Genomic DNA, 13,117 nt, shown 5'->3' on the forward strand with positions numbered 1-13,117 from the left:
CCCTGGTGGTGACACCCTTCTCCCATCAGTCCACCCTTCTGGACTCAGACAGTTGTGCTCTGGTCCTTCTGGGACCTCCTCAACCACCTCAGAACTTTCTACTGATCTCTGACAACAGAAGAAGCTAAAGTGAGGCAAGTGAAGAAGCAGGAGGTTCCACCGCTGTGGACCATCAGACCAGAGAACGTCAACGTGTGAACTGTAGGGACATTAATGACACCTGTGTGGACACTCATGGTGACACAGTGGCTTCACTCCTTCAGTGGAGTGCACGTTAAAGGAGGAACTGTGCGATTGTGACTGTGGGGAGGAAACGGACCAGGATTCCGGGCTCGGTGCCTCTGGGAGCCTCTTCTGATGAACACGCCTTCCTTTCCCATCAGCAGGTGCTGATTCATGGACGGTGTCTCACGTGGAGCACCTGTTTGGAGAAAACATGTTGTTTATGCATGGCTGCCTCCAGAGGGGGTGGGGCTGGGGCCGGGGCCGGGGCCGGGGATGCCCCCCTCCCCGCGTACGGCGGTGCTGCGGCAGACAGGAGGAAACCTTCACGCTCCGCAGCCTGCAGGTGGTGTTTTGGAAAGGCAGCCGATCAGTCAGGTGTGTTCCATCTGTGCCGCCCCGGTGACACAGACAAATCTGTCACCGTGTTTTTCCTGGGCTTGTTTCCCTCAGCATATGGAGATGTTTACAGTGAGATAAGACCCGTTTGGCGTCCCCATCGTGGGAGCGAAACCACATCGTTGCTAGCATTTGTTCTGCCTGATTGCTTCTAGAGCTGAAGCCAGTGGATGCAGCGCTCCTCTGTCAGGGCTCCTGGATCCCCTGAGCTGGTCTCCACATGCTTGGGAGCTAAAGCTAAAGGCTGTGTGTGTGTGTGTGGGGGGGGGGGGGCACAGCTGCAGGAGGTTTTCAGAAGCTGTAAAGATGTGACGCAAAGCTCTGGTCTGAGGTCGTAAACATCTTGGAGAAAATTTCAGTTTTTACAAATCACAAATATTTAGAGAAGACACCTGCAGACGCCCCAAAACTATTATTTCTATCTCTCTCTGTGTGTGTGTGTGTGTGTGTGTGTGTGTGTGTGTGTGTGTGTGTGTGTGTGTGGAGCCGCTGAAGCTCTTTAATGTCTTTGGGATCTTCTGAACACAACAACAGTCCCATCACATGCACGCGGACAATATTAGATCCGAGCCCAAAGGTCTGAGCCGACATCAGCGCGTAAATGCGCAGCGAGGTCAGCCAGAGGTCCGGGTTAAAGGGACTAGATTTTTGGTGGATGCGCAGCGAGCGGAACGCGCGCTGATCCGCTGGACTGACGTGTCTCCGACAGTCAGCGCAGGCGAACACCGCAGCCCGCTGCAGATCTACAGACGGAGGACAGACAGCCACAGATAAAGAGAGGGAGAGAGCACAAGAAGTTCAGGCGACGTCGAGATCTGGGAGCCGTTTCGTCCATTTTCTTTCTTTTTCTTTCTGCAGCATGATCCATCTCCGGCCGTCTCCGCCTCAGCGCGCACTGAGAGCCAGGGTTTAGTGTTGCTGCCTGCTTTCTCCGCTCCTGTCACATTCGTGGGGACATTTTGCCTGTTGTGTCCACCTCGGCTGATGTAAAGAAGAAAAGCGAGCCTTCACTCTAACTGGAATGATGTGGACCTCTCATGATTCTCTTGGATTTGCGTTCTTAGTCGGATTTTGCGTGCAATTCGGATTCTCCTTTGAAGGTAAGATCGTCTTTTCACTGGCAGCTGTGAAGTATTAAAAGTGCGCTGATCTTCCTCCCTCCGAAAAAGGCATTTTGGACGGGAAACAGGTGAACGGGGAGGGGGTTGGGGGGGGGGGGGGGGGGGGGGGGGGGGGGGGATAAAGCGCAGGCTGGGAAATGGTGATATTGGGGGAAAAAAAGAGATTATTTTATCAACTGATGATGGCGGGAGGGAAATGCAACTGGTGATTGTTTGAAATGTGGTGGTGGTGGTGGGGGGGCACAGGAAGCCTAGATTTCTCGGGGGGACGCGGAACTTCTGCCCGTCGCGGCGCAAATTTCAGCACCATCCAAGTGTCCGTGGTGCATCCGCCGCATCCGCCGCGTCCCCGCCGCGTCCCCGCCGCCCCTGCCGCCTCTACCGCGCGGTGCCCCCCCCCACCCCAACCCGCTCCCTTTACGCAGTAAACGCTCCTGACACGGCGGAGGGGTCTCATCATCAAACAAGTTGTTTCTTTCCTTTAAAATCGCTGGTCTGTTCAGTTTTTCCTCATACGGGAGGAAACAAGTTTGTTGGGGGTTAAATTCCGCACAGACGCACGCGACCGGATGAGCTGGAATAATGAGGAGGAAGCTGCCTGGAATTAGATATCTGCATGGCTGAGACGTGGCGCGCCTGTGGGTTATGTAAAGTCCCCAAGAAGAGCGTCATTATCAGGGACTTGGACATGTGGTGGGTTTGGGGGGCGCGGGGGACCTTGGTGTAGCACGATCCTTACAAAGACATGATTGACCGTGTCCCCCACCTCCTCCCGTCTGCAGGTCGTTTCACGGATCTGCCCTCCAACATGACAGTCAAGGAGGGACAGAACATAGAAATGGCGTGCGCCTTCCAGAGCAGAACCCCCTCTGTCTATTTGGAGATCCAGTGGTGGTTCCTGAAGGCTCCGGAACCGGCGGACACCGAGGAGGAGGTGGACACTGAAGAGGTAACGAGGGGCCTTTCATCTGAACTCCCCCTGCCCACACACACACACACACACACACACACACACACACCCTGACAAGGGTCCGAACGCTGGTGGAGGAGGCTCCTGGAGCGTCCGTAGTGTCGAGGTTCCATCACAGACCCCCACGCACGTCCGGAGTGAACGGAGGAGTGTGCTACACTCGTGCACACACGCGCTCAGCAACGTGTTCTAGTGCGATGCTGCTACTGAGGGCGGCAGCGTGAAGGTCGCGCCCGTCCACCTCTGGTGACCCCAGGAAACGGGCCGGAACAGGGCCGGCGCCACGGAGCCAGAGGACGTAACTCAGAGGCTGCGGGCAGAAAAGGAGCTGCTGTGGATATGAGTCACAGAATAAATGAAGTAGACAGCCCCGGTGATTCGCCTGTGGCCAAAAGCGTCTGAGTCCATACGGCCAAAGCTGAGGTTCTCCTCCGGGTTCCTCATGAAACGGCGCCTCCACCTTCGTTTACGCTGCTGCCACTGTTTCCTCTTTCTGAAGGAAATGGAGGCCCTCGTCCTGAGTGTGTGTGTGTGTGTGTGCGTGTGTGTGTGTGTGTGTGTGTGTGTGTGTGTGCTTCTGCTCTAGCCGGGCCTGGTCTCTGGTGTCTGTGATGTGGGTTTAATCCCTGGTGACTGGGCTGGTGGGCCGAAGTGGCCTTTGGATGAAGGCTTCATGTGGTCTTATCTGTGTGTGTGTGTGTGTGTGTGTGTGTGTGTGTGTGTGCACTCTCAGTTTCACCACAGCTTCATTTTCATACGCTCAGATTTGAACTGGGGGGGACCACTTTAGGGATCCGGCCCGTTTGATCCGGCCCAGTGTGACCAGTCCACCTCCTCCCGGTGAAGCCGCTCGTTCATCTTCGGGATCTTTAAAAACAAATGGGAATGATGAGCTGGGAACCCGACGTTCCTCAGCAGAACTTCCCGCCTGTCTGCGCTCGCCATCTTTGACCAGCGCTTCACGTTTTCATCGTGTTTTCGTGGACTCGTTTGGTCTGGTTTGGTGGAAATGGCCTCCTCCTCCTGCTCCTCCTGCTTCTCCTGCTCCTCCTGCTCCTCCTGCTCCCCCTTCTCCTGCTCCTCCCCCCCCCCCACCTCCTCCTCCTGCTTCTCCTCCCCCGCCTCCTCCTCCCCCACCTCCTGCTCCTCCTCAACACTAGGGGGCGATGTGAGTCTTTCCAGCTGGTTGGTAGTAGCAGCAGAGCAGCGTCTCTAACATTAGCACATGCTAACGGCGGCGTTGCTAAATGCTTCCCCTCCGGGGTCGTTCGCCAGCGTGCAGGTTGGGGATCACGATCACACGTTTAGCTGATGGAGACGTCGGACCGACGTGCACTTCCTGCTCCAGTGGGACCGAGGCAGGAAGTGGTTGGGCGGAGCCTGATGGGAACGTGGCGACTGCCTTTGGAAAAGTAAACTTTTAATGTCTCCGCGTTGTTTTGGCTGAAACGGTCCCGCTAATTACCTGCGCTGCGTAAAACACGTCTTGAGAGGCCGAATTACAGGAAACAACAAATGATGATTTAATTAGCTCCCACAACAACAAGCGTGAAACATCTTCTGAATCAGCGGCGTCCCTCATCGCCGTGCGGCGGCATTTTGAGGCAGAGCTGGAGGAGTTCTTCCTTTCCGACGGCGTTCTCATCCCCCGCTCACGTCTGGCTGGAGATGACCGCGTGACGTTGATTACAAGTGCTCGTCATTAATTAGACCATACGGTAGCGCTCATGCTAGCCTCGCTGCACAGGCTCACATTTAAATGTGCCGCTACTCTTCCCTGTCTGCTGTGCTAATTAGCACATGTCCAGCTAACTGGTCCTGATGATGCACAGGAAGCTGGGAGAGATTTTCTATAGAATGTGATGGCTTTTTTCCAGCAGTTAAACATTAAAACATTAAATAAGAATAGATGCTTATAAGAGCAAAACGGAAATATCAGTTAGCCACACAAAATTCTGCTCCGGCCAAAAATAGCCGCTTGGAATATTTAAACAGTAGAACTGGTGAGAGATGACTTGATCCCGTCAGCAGCTTTGTGGGGAAGGAAGCACTGGTGTGCTGAAGCTCAGCCGGCAGTCCGAAACATTCCGCTGTAAGATTCCCAATGACACAGCGGCCGTCCATAATCACTCACAACGCAGGGAAGTAAACACCCCCGTGACACAGAGGGGAAGCAGAGCCGCTGCTAGCGCTAAAGTCTGGCGGCTACACCCAGACCGGCAGGCTAACGGCTCCTGATATTAGCAGTCCTGTCAGGGGAGGCTATAGGATGAAGCTACTGGGCTGGCTCCTGCACTCATGGTCGGACTGGGAACACCCCCCCAGGACAGGGCAGGACATGGGAGCAGGAGCAAGCCTGTTCTATTCCAGAACCCGTAAGACAAGAGTCCAGGTCTCAAACTGCTGCAGTGGCGGTTTGGAGCCTGTTTAGGACGTTGATATTCATGCTAGCTTGGTTGCATTTGGGTTCCTGAATAAATGATGTCTGATGATGGATGATTATCACTATTTTAATGTTTCATGTCTTCGTGGGGATGTCAAGTTTGTCCCGTTGGAGACGCGCTGTCCTGTCAGGCTGCACGGGGGCTTTAAACCAGAGAAAAGAGCGCGTGTGCGTGTGGGAGTCGCTCTTCCCATTCTGACCCTAAATCCCTCTCAGTTGGAGCGGCCGGATTTGGATCTTCCCGGAGTTTGATCTGTTTTTTTCCTTCTGCTAATCTGGCCGTCATTGTTTCCCAAAAGATCAATTCATTGAGTAAATCTGTCCGCTGGTAATTCTATTTGGAGTGGGATTAGGTTGGGATGTGAGGGCCCGGTTCTGTCTGCCGAGTGGATCTTTGGATCTGTTCCACTGCTGCTCGCTGAGGCGGCGCATTGATGCCTCCACCTGCTCTGGGAGGAGGAGCAGCTCCTGGGAGGAGGAGCATGTGAGATGGAGCTGCACCTCCTGGGAGGAGGAGCATGTGAGATGGAGCTGCACCTCCTGGGAGGAGGAGCAGTTCAGGTGAGGTGAGGCCAGCTCCTCCCAGGAGATGCTAAGATAACACCATATAGAGCCGCCCCTCATCAGCTGCTGTAGCAGGAGCCACATAGATGTGAGGAGTGTGTGTGTGTGTGTGTGTGTGTGTGTGTGGGGGGGGGGGGTAACAGCCTCCTGCCCTCCTCCTCCTGTCAGAAAGTTGAGTGAAGCAACTTTCTGAACGGCGACAGGAACATTTTAAGGGTTCTGACAGGTGGAGAAGATGCTCTGATGGATGGTGCATCTCGTACGTGCGCCTGCCTGTGCTGACTGTGCACGTGAAGGATCCATTATTCACAACTGCCTCATATTTGAGGTCAGGCCAGCAGAAACTGGCTGCAGCTGAGTTTCCCCGTCAGGTTGTGACTAACTGGGCTGTGAGGAGCTCGGCTTCATCTGGGGAGGAGCCGCCTTCCAAGAGCCAGAGAGGAGACGGTGGCATCAGCTGTTCTGGTGCTGCTCTGCTGCTGCTGCTCTGCTGCTGCTGCTCTGCTGCTGCTCTGCTGCTGCTCTGCTGCTGCTGCTGCTGCTGCTGCTACTGCTAATAATGCTGCTGCTGCTACGGCTAATAATGCTGCTGCTGCTACGGCTAATAATGCTGCGGCTGCTGCTAATAATGCTGCGGCTGCTACTGCTAATAATGCTGCGGCTGCTGCTGCTGCTCTGCTGCTGCTCTGCTGCTGCTCTGCTGCTGCTACGGCTAATAATGCTACGGCTAATAATGCTGCGGCTGCTGCTGCTGCTCTGCTGCTGCTCTGCTGCGGCTGCTGCTAATAATGCTGCTGCTGCTGCTGCTGCTACTGCTAATAATGCTGCTGCTGCTACGGCTAATAATGCTGCTGCTGCTACGGCTAATAATGCTGCGGCTGCTGCTAATAATGCTGCTCTGCTGCTGCTGCTGCTGCTGCTGCTGCTGCTGCTACTGCTAATAATGCTGCTGCTGCTACGGCTAATAATGCTGCTGCTGCTACGGCTAATAATGCTGCGGCTGCTGCTAATAATGCTGCTGCTGCTGCTAATAATGCTGCTGCTGCTACTAATAATGCTGCGGCTGCTGCTAATAATGCTGCTGCTGCTGCTGCTAATAATGCTGCTGCTGCTACTAATAATGCTGCGGCTGCTGCTAATAATGCTGCTGCTGCTGCTAATAATGCTGCGGCTGCTGCTAATAATGCTGCTGCTGCTGCTGCTGCTGCTAATAATGCTGCTGCTGCTGCTACTGCTAATGCTGCTGCTGCTACAAATGCTGCTGCTACTCCTGCTGCTGACTGATGCCTGTCAAACACACACGGGCGCAGAAACACAGCAGCACACGTGTGCTAATGATCTGACTAATACAGTCCGGAGCAGGAAGAAATCAGGCTGCTCCGCTCTTGTGCCTGCGCTCAACAGATTAGAAAGGGGACGCTGCGCCGCTCGCATCCATTATTGAAGCGCTGGTCAGAGTGGTTGGAGGGCACTTCCTGTCTCATGGCGGCTGTCTGTCACTCACTTTTACACATGTTGACAGAGGATGTGATGCGGCTCCGCGCTGATATAAATCCGATTCACACGCCCAGTCTGCCTTTCCTCTTCCGAAGGCCCTGGATGGTCTGACAGGGATGTCACAGAGCATGAATTTAACAGCTTCTGAAATTTGAAGGTCACAGGCACGGTTTCCTTTTAACGGCTGTTTTCAGACAGAAAGAATTCCCGGCTGCCCTCGCATGGACCGCCTGGAAGCACAAATCTAGGAGAAGAACCGGCCCAAGACCATAACCTGCTCCTGTCACACTCATAAATATCCATGAGACCTGGAGCTGAGAGAGGAGGTGGACCCAGAACTCCCTCACCGCTTGTGTGTGAACCTGCCACTAACGAGGGTGCGGAGCAGCACGGCAGCCTGGTGAAGTGTTTTAGGAGAGCGGAGCTCAACGTTTAGCTGCCTCTCCGCTGCTCAGGGATCCTGACATGGGCTAACTGACCCGAACACAGGTGCTACGCGCCTGCTGTCGGCTTCGACTTGACCTGACTGTTAATAGAGGAGTGGCCCTGCAGGATCTGGCCCCCCCCCCCCCCTGACTCTTGCCCCGCCGTGGCCGCGTGTCGCTTCTGTCCTGCTTTGATTTGGGAGGCGAGTGACACTCCGAGCTAATCAGCTAATTAAAGTCGTCCTAAGCTACAATGTGGGGTTTGATGTGCACATCAAACCCCACATGTCCGGACTGGGATGATGGAGGGATGAGGAGAGGTGGGAGTGGAAAGACGGGGGGGGCAGGATGGAAGAAGAGACATATGGGTATGGTCGTGATGCAACACGGACGCGGGACACCTCTGGGGAAATATGTGGGCGCCTTCATGCATGCGTTGCAGAGAGCATCGCCACGCGAGTCCCCGGCGTGTCTGCGGAGCGGATGGAGCGTGAGCGGGATAGCGCCGGCCAGGCGGCACCGCGGCGATTCCCACCGACTCTGTCTCACCGCGGCTCCTCGTCCACCACGGGAAGGAGGAAACGGCTTTTATTCCTCCCGAGAGCAACTCAAACATCTCGGCACAGACGTCAGCATCGGGCGAACATGCTGGACGTGCGCCACCAATCACGCCATCCCAGCGCGTGCGCTCTTTTGAGTAGGTAAAGCTAATTAGTTGTTGGCTGCTGTTAGGTGCACGGGGATGTGTCTGGCGCCGCTGGATCCCCCGACGTCGCCCATTAAACCCAGAGGAAAACGGACAGCAGGCGCAGCAGCATCGCCGCCTTTAGCCGGTAAACGCGGACGCGCTCGTGCACGTGGCCCTCTCGCTCCCCACAGCGCTCCTAGCTTAGCCCGCCGTGATCCTGGTGCGTTCACCCGCAGCAGATAATGAGCAGCAACGGCACAAAAAGGACTTACGTACATCACAGGGGGACAGGAAATTAAACATGGATTAGGAGACGCTCCGTTCCTCGGGGCTTGATAGCAGAGGCAGATTAAAGCGGGCTGGGTAATGATGGAGTGGTTACGGTTGACTGGGACCTCCGCAGAATAGGAATCAGCTGATGGCGTTTATCGCTCATCTGACATTGGAGTAACATGTGAAAACAGGATTAAAACTGACGCTAATATTCCCCCCCAAATACTCAGATTCAGCCCTGTAGGTTGTCTGCGGTGGCGCGTGCCGGCTGTGGGGGCGCTGCGGAGGCGATGGGAAATATATATCTCCAATTTTACCCAGGAGGCTGCGGGGGTCAGAGGGCCCCAGCAGGTTGCCACGGCAATATATGACAGGTTTGGCCAATCGGAATGTTGTGGTCAAGGGCCACTCAAACTGTCCACCTCCGGACGGAGGGGTCCAGTTCTTCTCCAGAACCAGAACCTTGTGTCTGGCTCCTCCCTCTGCTCACATTGTTCTCATATTATTTGGGTCCATTTGGTGTTTTAGAAGCAGATTAAATGGGTCAGTCGTTGTGGTCTGATCTGTCTGTTGGTCTGGATCTTCAGCTGGACCAGGAGGGGAACCCTCACGTCCAGGAACCTTTTCTCTGGTGATGGGACGGGAACCTGCGCCCTCTTGTCCTGATTGATCAACTCTGACACAAATGTTGGCTCTGAGCCAGGCTGGCGTGCACTGAGCGGTGGAAGCAGGTAGTGCACGCCAGCTGGTCGTGGGCTTCGAGCAGATAATGCCCCCTGGGCGTGGGGGGGCTGGGTCCCATATCTGCCTCAGATAATTCAATCAGCGGCTCCGTCCCCGCCAGAGTTCTTCCTGACCCCCCCGTCACACCAGGAGAAACCCAATCCATTCGCCGTCACAAAGCCGTTGTCACACTCGCAGACGCACAATCAAATTGAATCAGAGCCCCTGCAATGGATTGAAGACGAAGCCTTTGATGTCAGCCGGGCTGGGAATCCGCCGCCATTGTTGGAAATGTCAGAGAGCGGCCCCACGTCGCTGGCGCCCGTATTCCGGGCCGTCCAGAGAACCCGGTTCGGCCTGTCCCCCCCCCCCCCCCAGGGAGCACAGACCCGGCTGTGATAAAGGGGCAGCAGGGGTTCTTCACTGTGGAACCTGCGAGGAACCTGTGAGGAACCTGTGAGGAACCTGTGAGGAACCTGCGAGGAACCTGTGAGGAACCTGCGAGGAACCTGCGAGGAACCTGCGAGGAACCTGCGAGGAACCTGTCCTCTGAAGGAAGCGTTCTGGACCTACTGGACGTGTCTCCCTGCCAGGACAGGAACAGACATTATTACACAGATTAGATCACAAGATCAAAAACATTCTTTTTTCTTCAGTAAACTGACTAAAGTAGATGTTAAGAATTATTATTTTTAATAACAAAAGTCTGTGATTTTTTTAATAATGTTTAAACCTCTTAACGTGGATTTCATTTGCACACATTGGTCCTGATGTGGCGAACAGGCTGGCAAAGCTTCAAACCCAGCTTCAGGTTGACTGGATGATTAAACAGGCAGAAAATGGAACTAGTGAAGTCCAAATAACACTAATGTACTAAAGCAGCGTCCTGGGGGGGGGGCAGCTCCAGGGACCTTTAACCAGCGCTATGGAAACAAGGGAGGGAGGGGGGATGATGGAGGGAGGGACAGGACCTGAATATGGAGACGCAGATACAGACGCAGATACAGACGCAGATATAGATGCAGATACAGATGCAGATACAGACGCAGATACAGATGCAGATACAGATGCAGACACAGACGCAGACGCAGATATAGACGCAGATACAGACGCAGATACAGACGCAGACACAGATACAGATGCAGATACAGATGCAGACACAGACGCAGACGCAGATATAGACGCAGATACAGACGCAGATATAGACGCAGACACAGATACAGATGCAGATACAGATGCAGACACAGACGCAGACGCAGATATAGACGCAGATACAGACGCAGATACAGACGCAGATACAGGCGCAGATACAGACGCAGATACAGATGCAGATATAGACGCAGATACAGATGCAGATACAGATGCAGATACAGACGCAGATACAGATGCAGACGCAGATACAGATGCAGATACAGATGTAGATACAGACGCAGACACAAATACAGACGCAGATACAGATACAGATGCAGATACAGATACAGACGCAGATACAGATGTAGATACAGACACAGACGCAGACACAAATACAGATGCAGATACAGATACAGACGCAGATACAGACGCAGATACAGATACAGATGTAGATACAGACGCAGATACAGACGCAGATACAGATACAGACGCAGATACAGATGCAGATGTAGATACAGACGCAGATACAGATACAGATGTAGATACAGATGCAGATATAGACGCAGATACAGATGCAGATACAGATGCAGATACAGACGCAGATACAGATGCAGACGCAGATACAGATGCAGATACAGATGCAGATACAGATGTAGATACAGACGCAGACACAAATACAGACGCAGATACAGATGCAGATACAGATACAGACGCAGATACAGACGCAGATACAGATGCAGATATAGACGCAGATACAGATGCAGATATAGACGCAGATACAGATGCAGATACAGATGCAGATACAGACGCAGATACAGATACAGACGCAGATGCAGACGCAGATACAGATGCAGATACAGATACAGATGCAGATACAGATGTAGATACAGACGCAGACACAAATACAGACGCAGATACAGATACAGACGCAGATACAGACGCAGATACAGACGCAGATACAGATGTAGATACAGACACAGACGCAGACACAAATACAGATGCAGATACAGATACAGACGCAGATACAGATGTAGATACAGACGCAGATACAGACGCAGATACAGATACAGACGCAGATACAAATGCAGATGTAGATACAGATGCAGATACAGATACAGACGCAGATACAGATACAGATGTAGATACAGACGCAGATACAGACACAGATACAGACGCAGATACAGACACAGATACAGATGTAGATACAGATGCAGATACAGACGCAGATACAGACGCAGATATAGATGCAGACGCAGATACAGACGCAGACGCAGATACAGATGCAGATGCAGATACGGACACAGATACAGATGCAGATACAGACGCAGATACAGATGCAGATACAGACGCAGATACAGATGCAGACGCAGATACAGATGCAGATACAGACGCAGATGCAGACTCAGATACAGGCGCAGATACAGACGCAGATACAGATAGAGATGCAGACGCAGATACAGACGCAGATGTAGATACAGACGCAGATACAGATGCAGACGCAGATACAGATGCAGATACAGATGCAGACGCAGATACGGACTCAGATACAGGTGCAGATACAGACGCAGATACAGACGCAGATACAGATGCAGATAGAGATGCAGATACAGATACAGACGCAGATGCAGACGCAGATACAGATACAGACGCAGATACAGATGCAGATACAGACGCAGATGCAGACTCAGATACAGGCGCAGATACAGACGCAGATACAGATAGAGATGCAGGCGCAGATACAGATACAGATGTAGATACAGACGCAGATACAGATGCAGACGCAGATACAGATGCAGATACAGATGCAGACGCAGATACGGACTCAGATACAGGTGCAGATACAGACGCAGATACAGACGCAGATACAGATGCAGATAGAGATGCAGATACAGATACAGACGCAGATGCAGACGCAGATACAGATACAGACGCAGATACAGATGCAGATACAGATACAGATGCAGATACAGACGCAGATACAGACGCAGATACAGATGCAGACGCAGATACATATGCAGACACAGATGCAGACGGAGATACAGATGCAGATACAGATGCAGACGCAGATACAGACGCAGATACAGATGCAGACACAGATGCACAGATGCAGACACAGATGCACAGATGCAGACACAGATACAGACACAGATGCACAGATACAGACACAGATGCAGACACAGACACAGATGCACAGATGCAGATACAGATGCAGATACAGATGCAGACGCAGATACAGACGCAGATACAGACTGAGATACAGATGCAGGCGCAGATGCAGATACAGATGCAGATACAGACGCAGATACAGACGCAGATACAGACGCAGACACAGATGCACATATGCAGACACAGATGCACATATGCAGACACAGATACAGACACAGATGCACAGATGCAGACACAGATACAGACACAGATGCAGAGATACAGACACAGATACAGACACAGATGCACAGATACAGACACAGATGCACAGATACAGACACAGATGCAGACACAGATGCACAGATACAGACACAGATGCAGACACAGATGCAGACACAGATGCACAGATACAGACACAGATACAGACACAGATGCAGAAACAGATGCACAGATACAGACACAGATGCAGACACAGATACAGACAGATGCACAGATGCACAGATACAGACACAGATG

General features: G+C 52.9%; 1 protein-coding gene across 1 annotated transcript in view; it reads left to right on the forward strand.

Moving 5' to 3' along the window:
• Positions 1–1,165: 1,165 nt before the first annotated feature.
• The window catches only part of LOC101068727 (V-set and transmembrane domain-containing protein 2A-like), a 37,977-nt gene continuing 26,025 nt past the window's right edge, over positions 1,166–13,117 (forward strand). The window contains exons 1-2 of the mRNA XM_029831932.1: positions 1,166–1,721; positions 2,525–2,691. Of these exons, the coding sequence (XP_029687792.1) occupies positions 1,643–1,721; positions 2,525–2,691 (246 nt within the window). The 5' untranslated portion in view covers positions 1,166–1,642. The remainder of the gene's footprint in view (positions 1,722–2,524; positions 2,692–13,117) is intronic.

Source organism: Takifugu rubripes, unplaced genomic scaffold (assembly GCF_901000725.2).
Source record: "Takifugu rubripes unplaced genomic scaffold, fTakRub1.2, whole genome shotgun sequence".
In the NCBI taxonomy this organism is placed as follows: domain Eukaryota; kingdom Metazoa; phylum Chordata; class Actinopteri; order Tetraodontiformes; family Tetraodontidae; genus Takifugu; species Takifugu rubripes.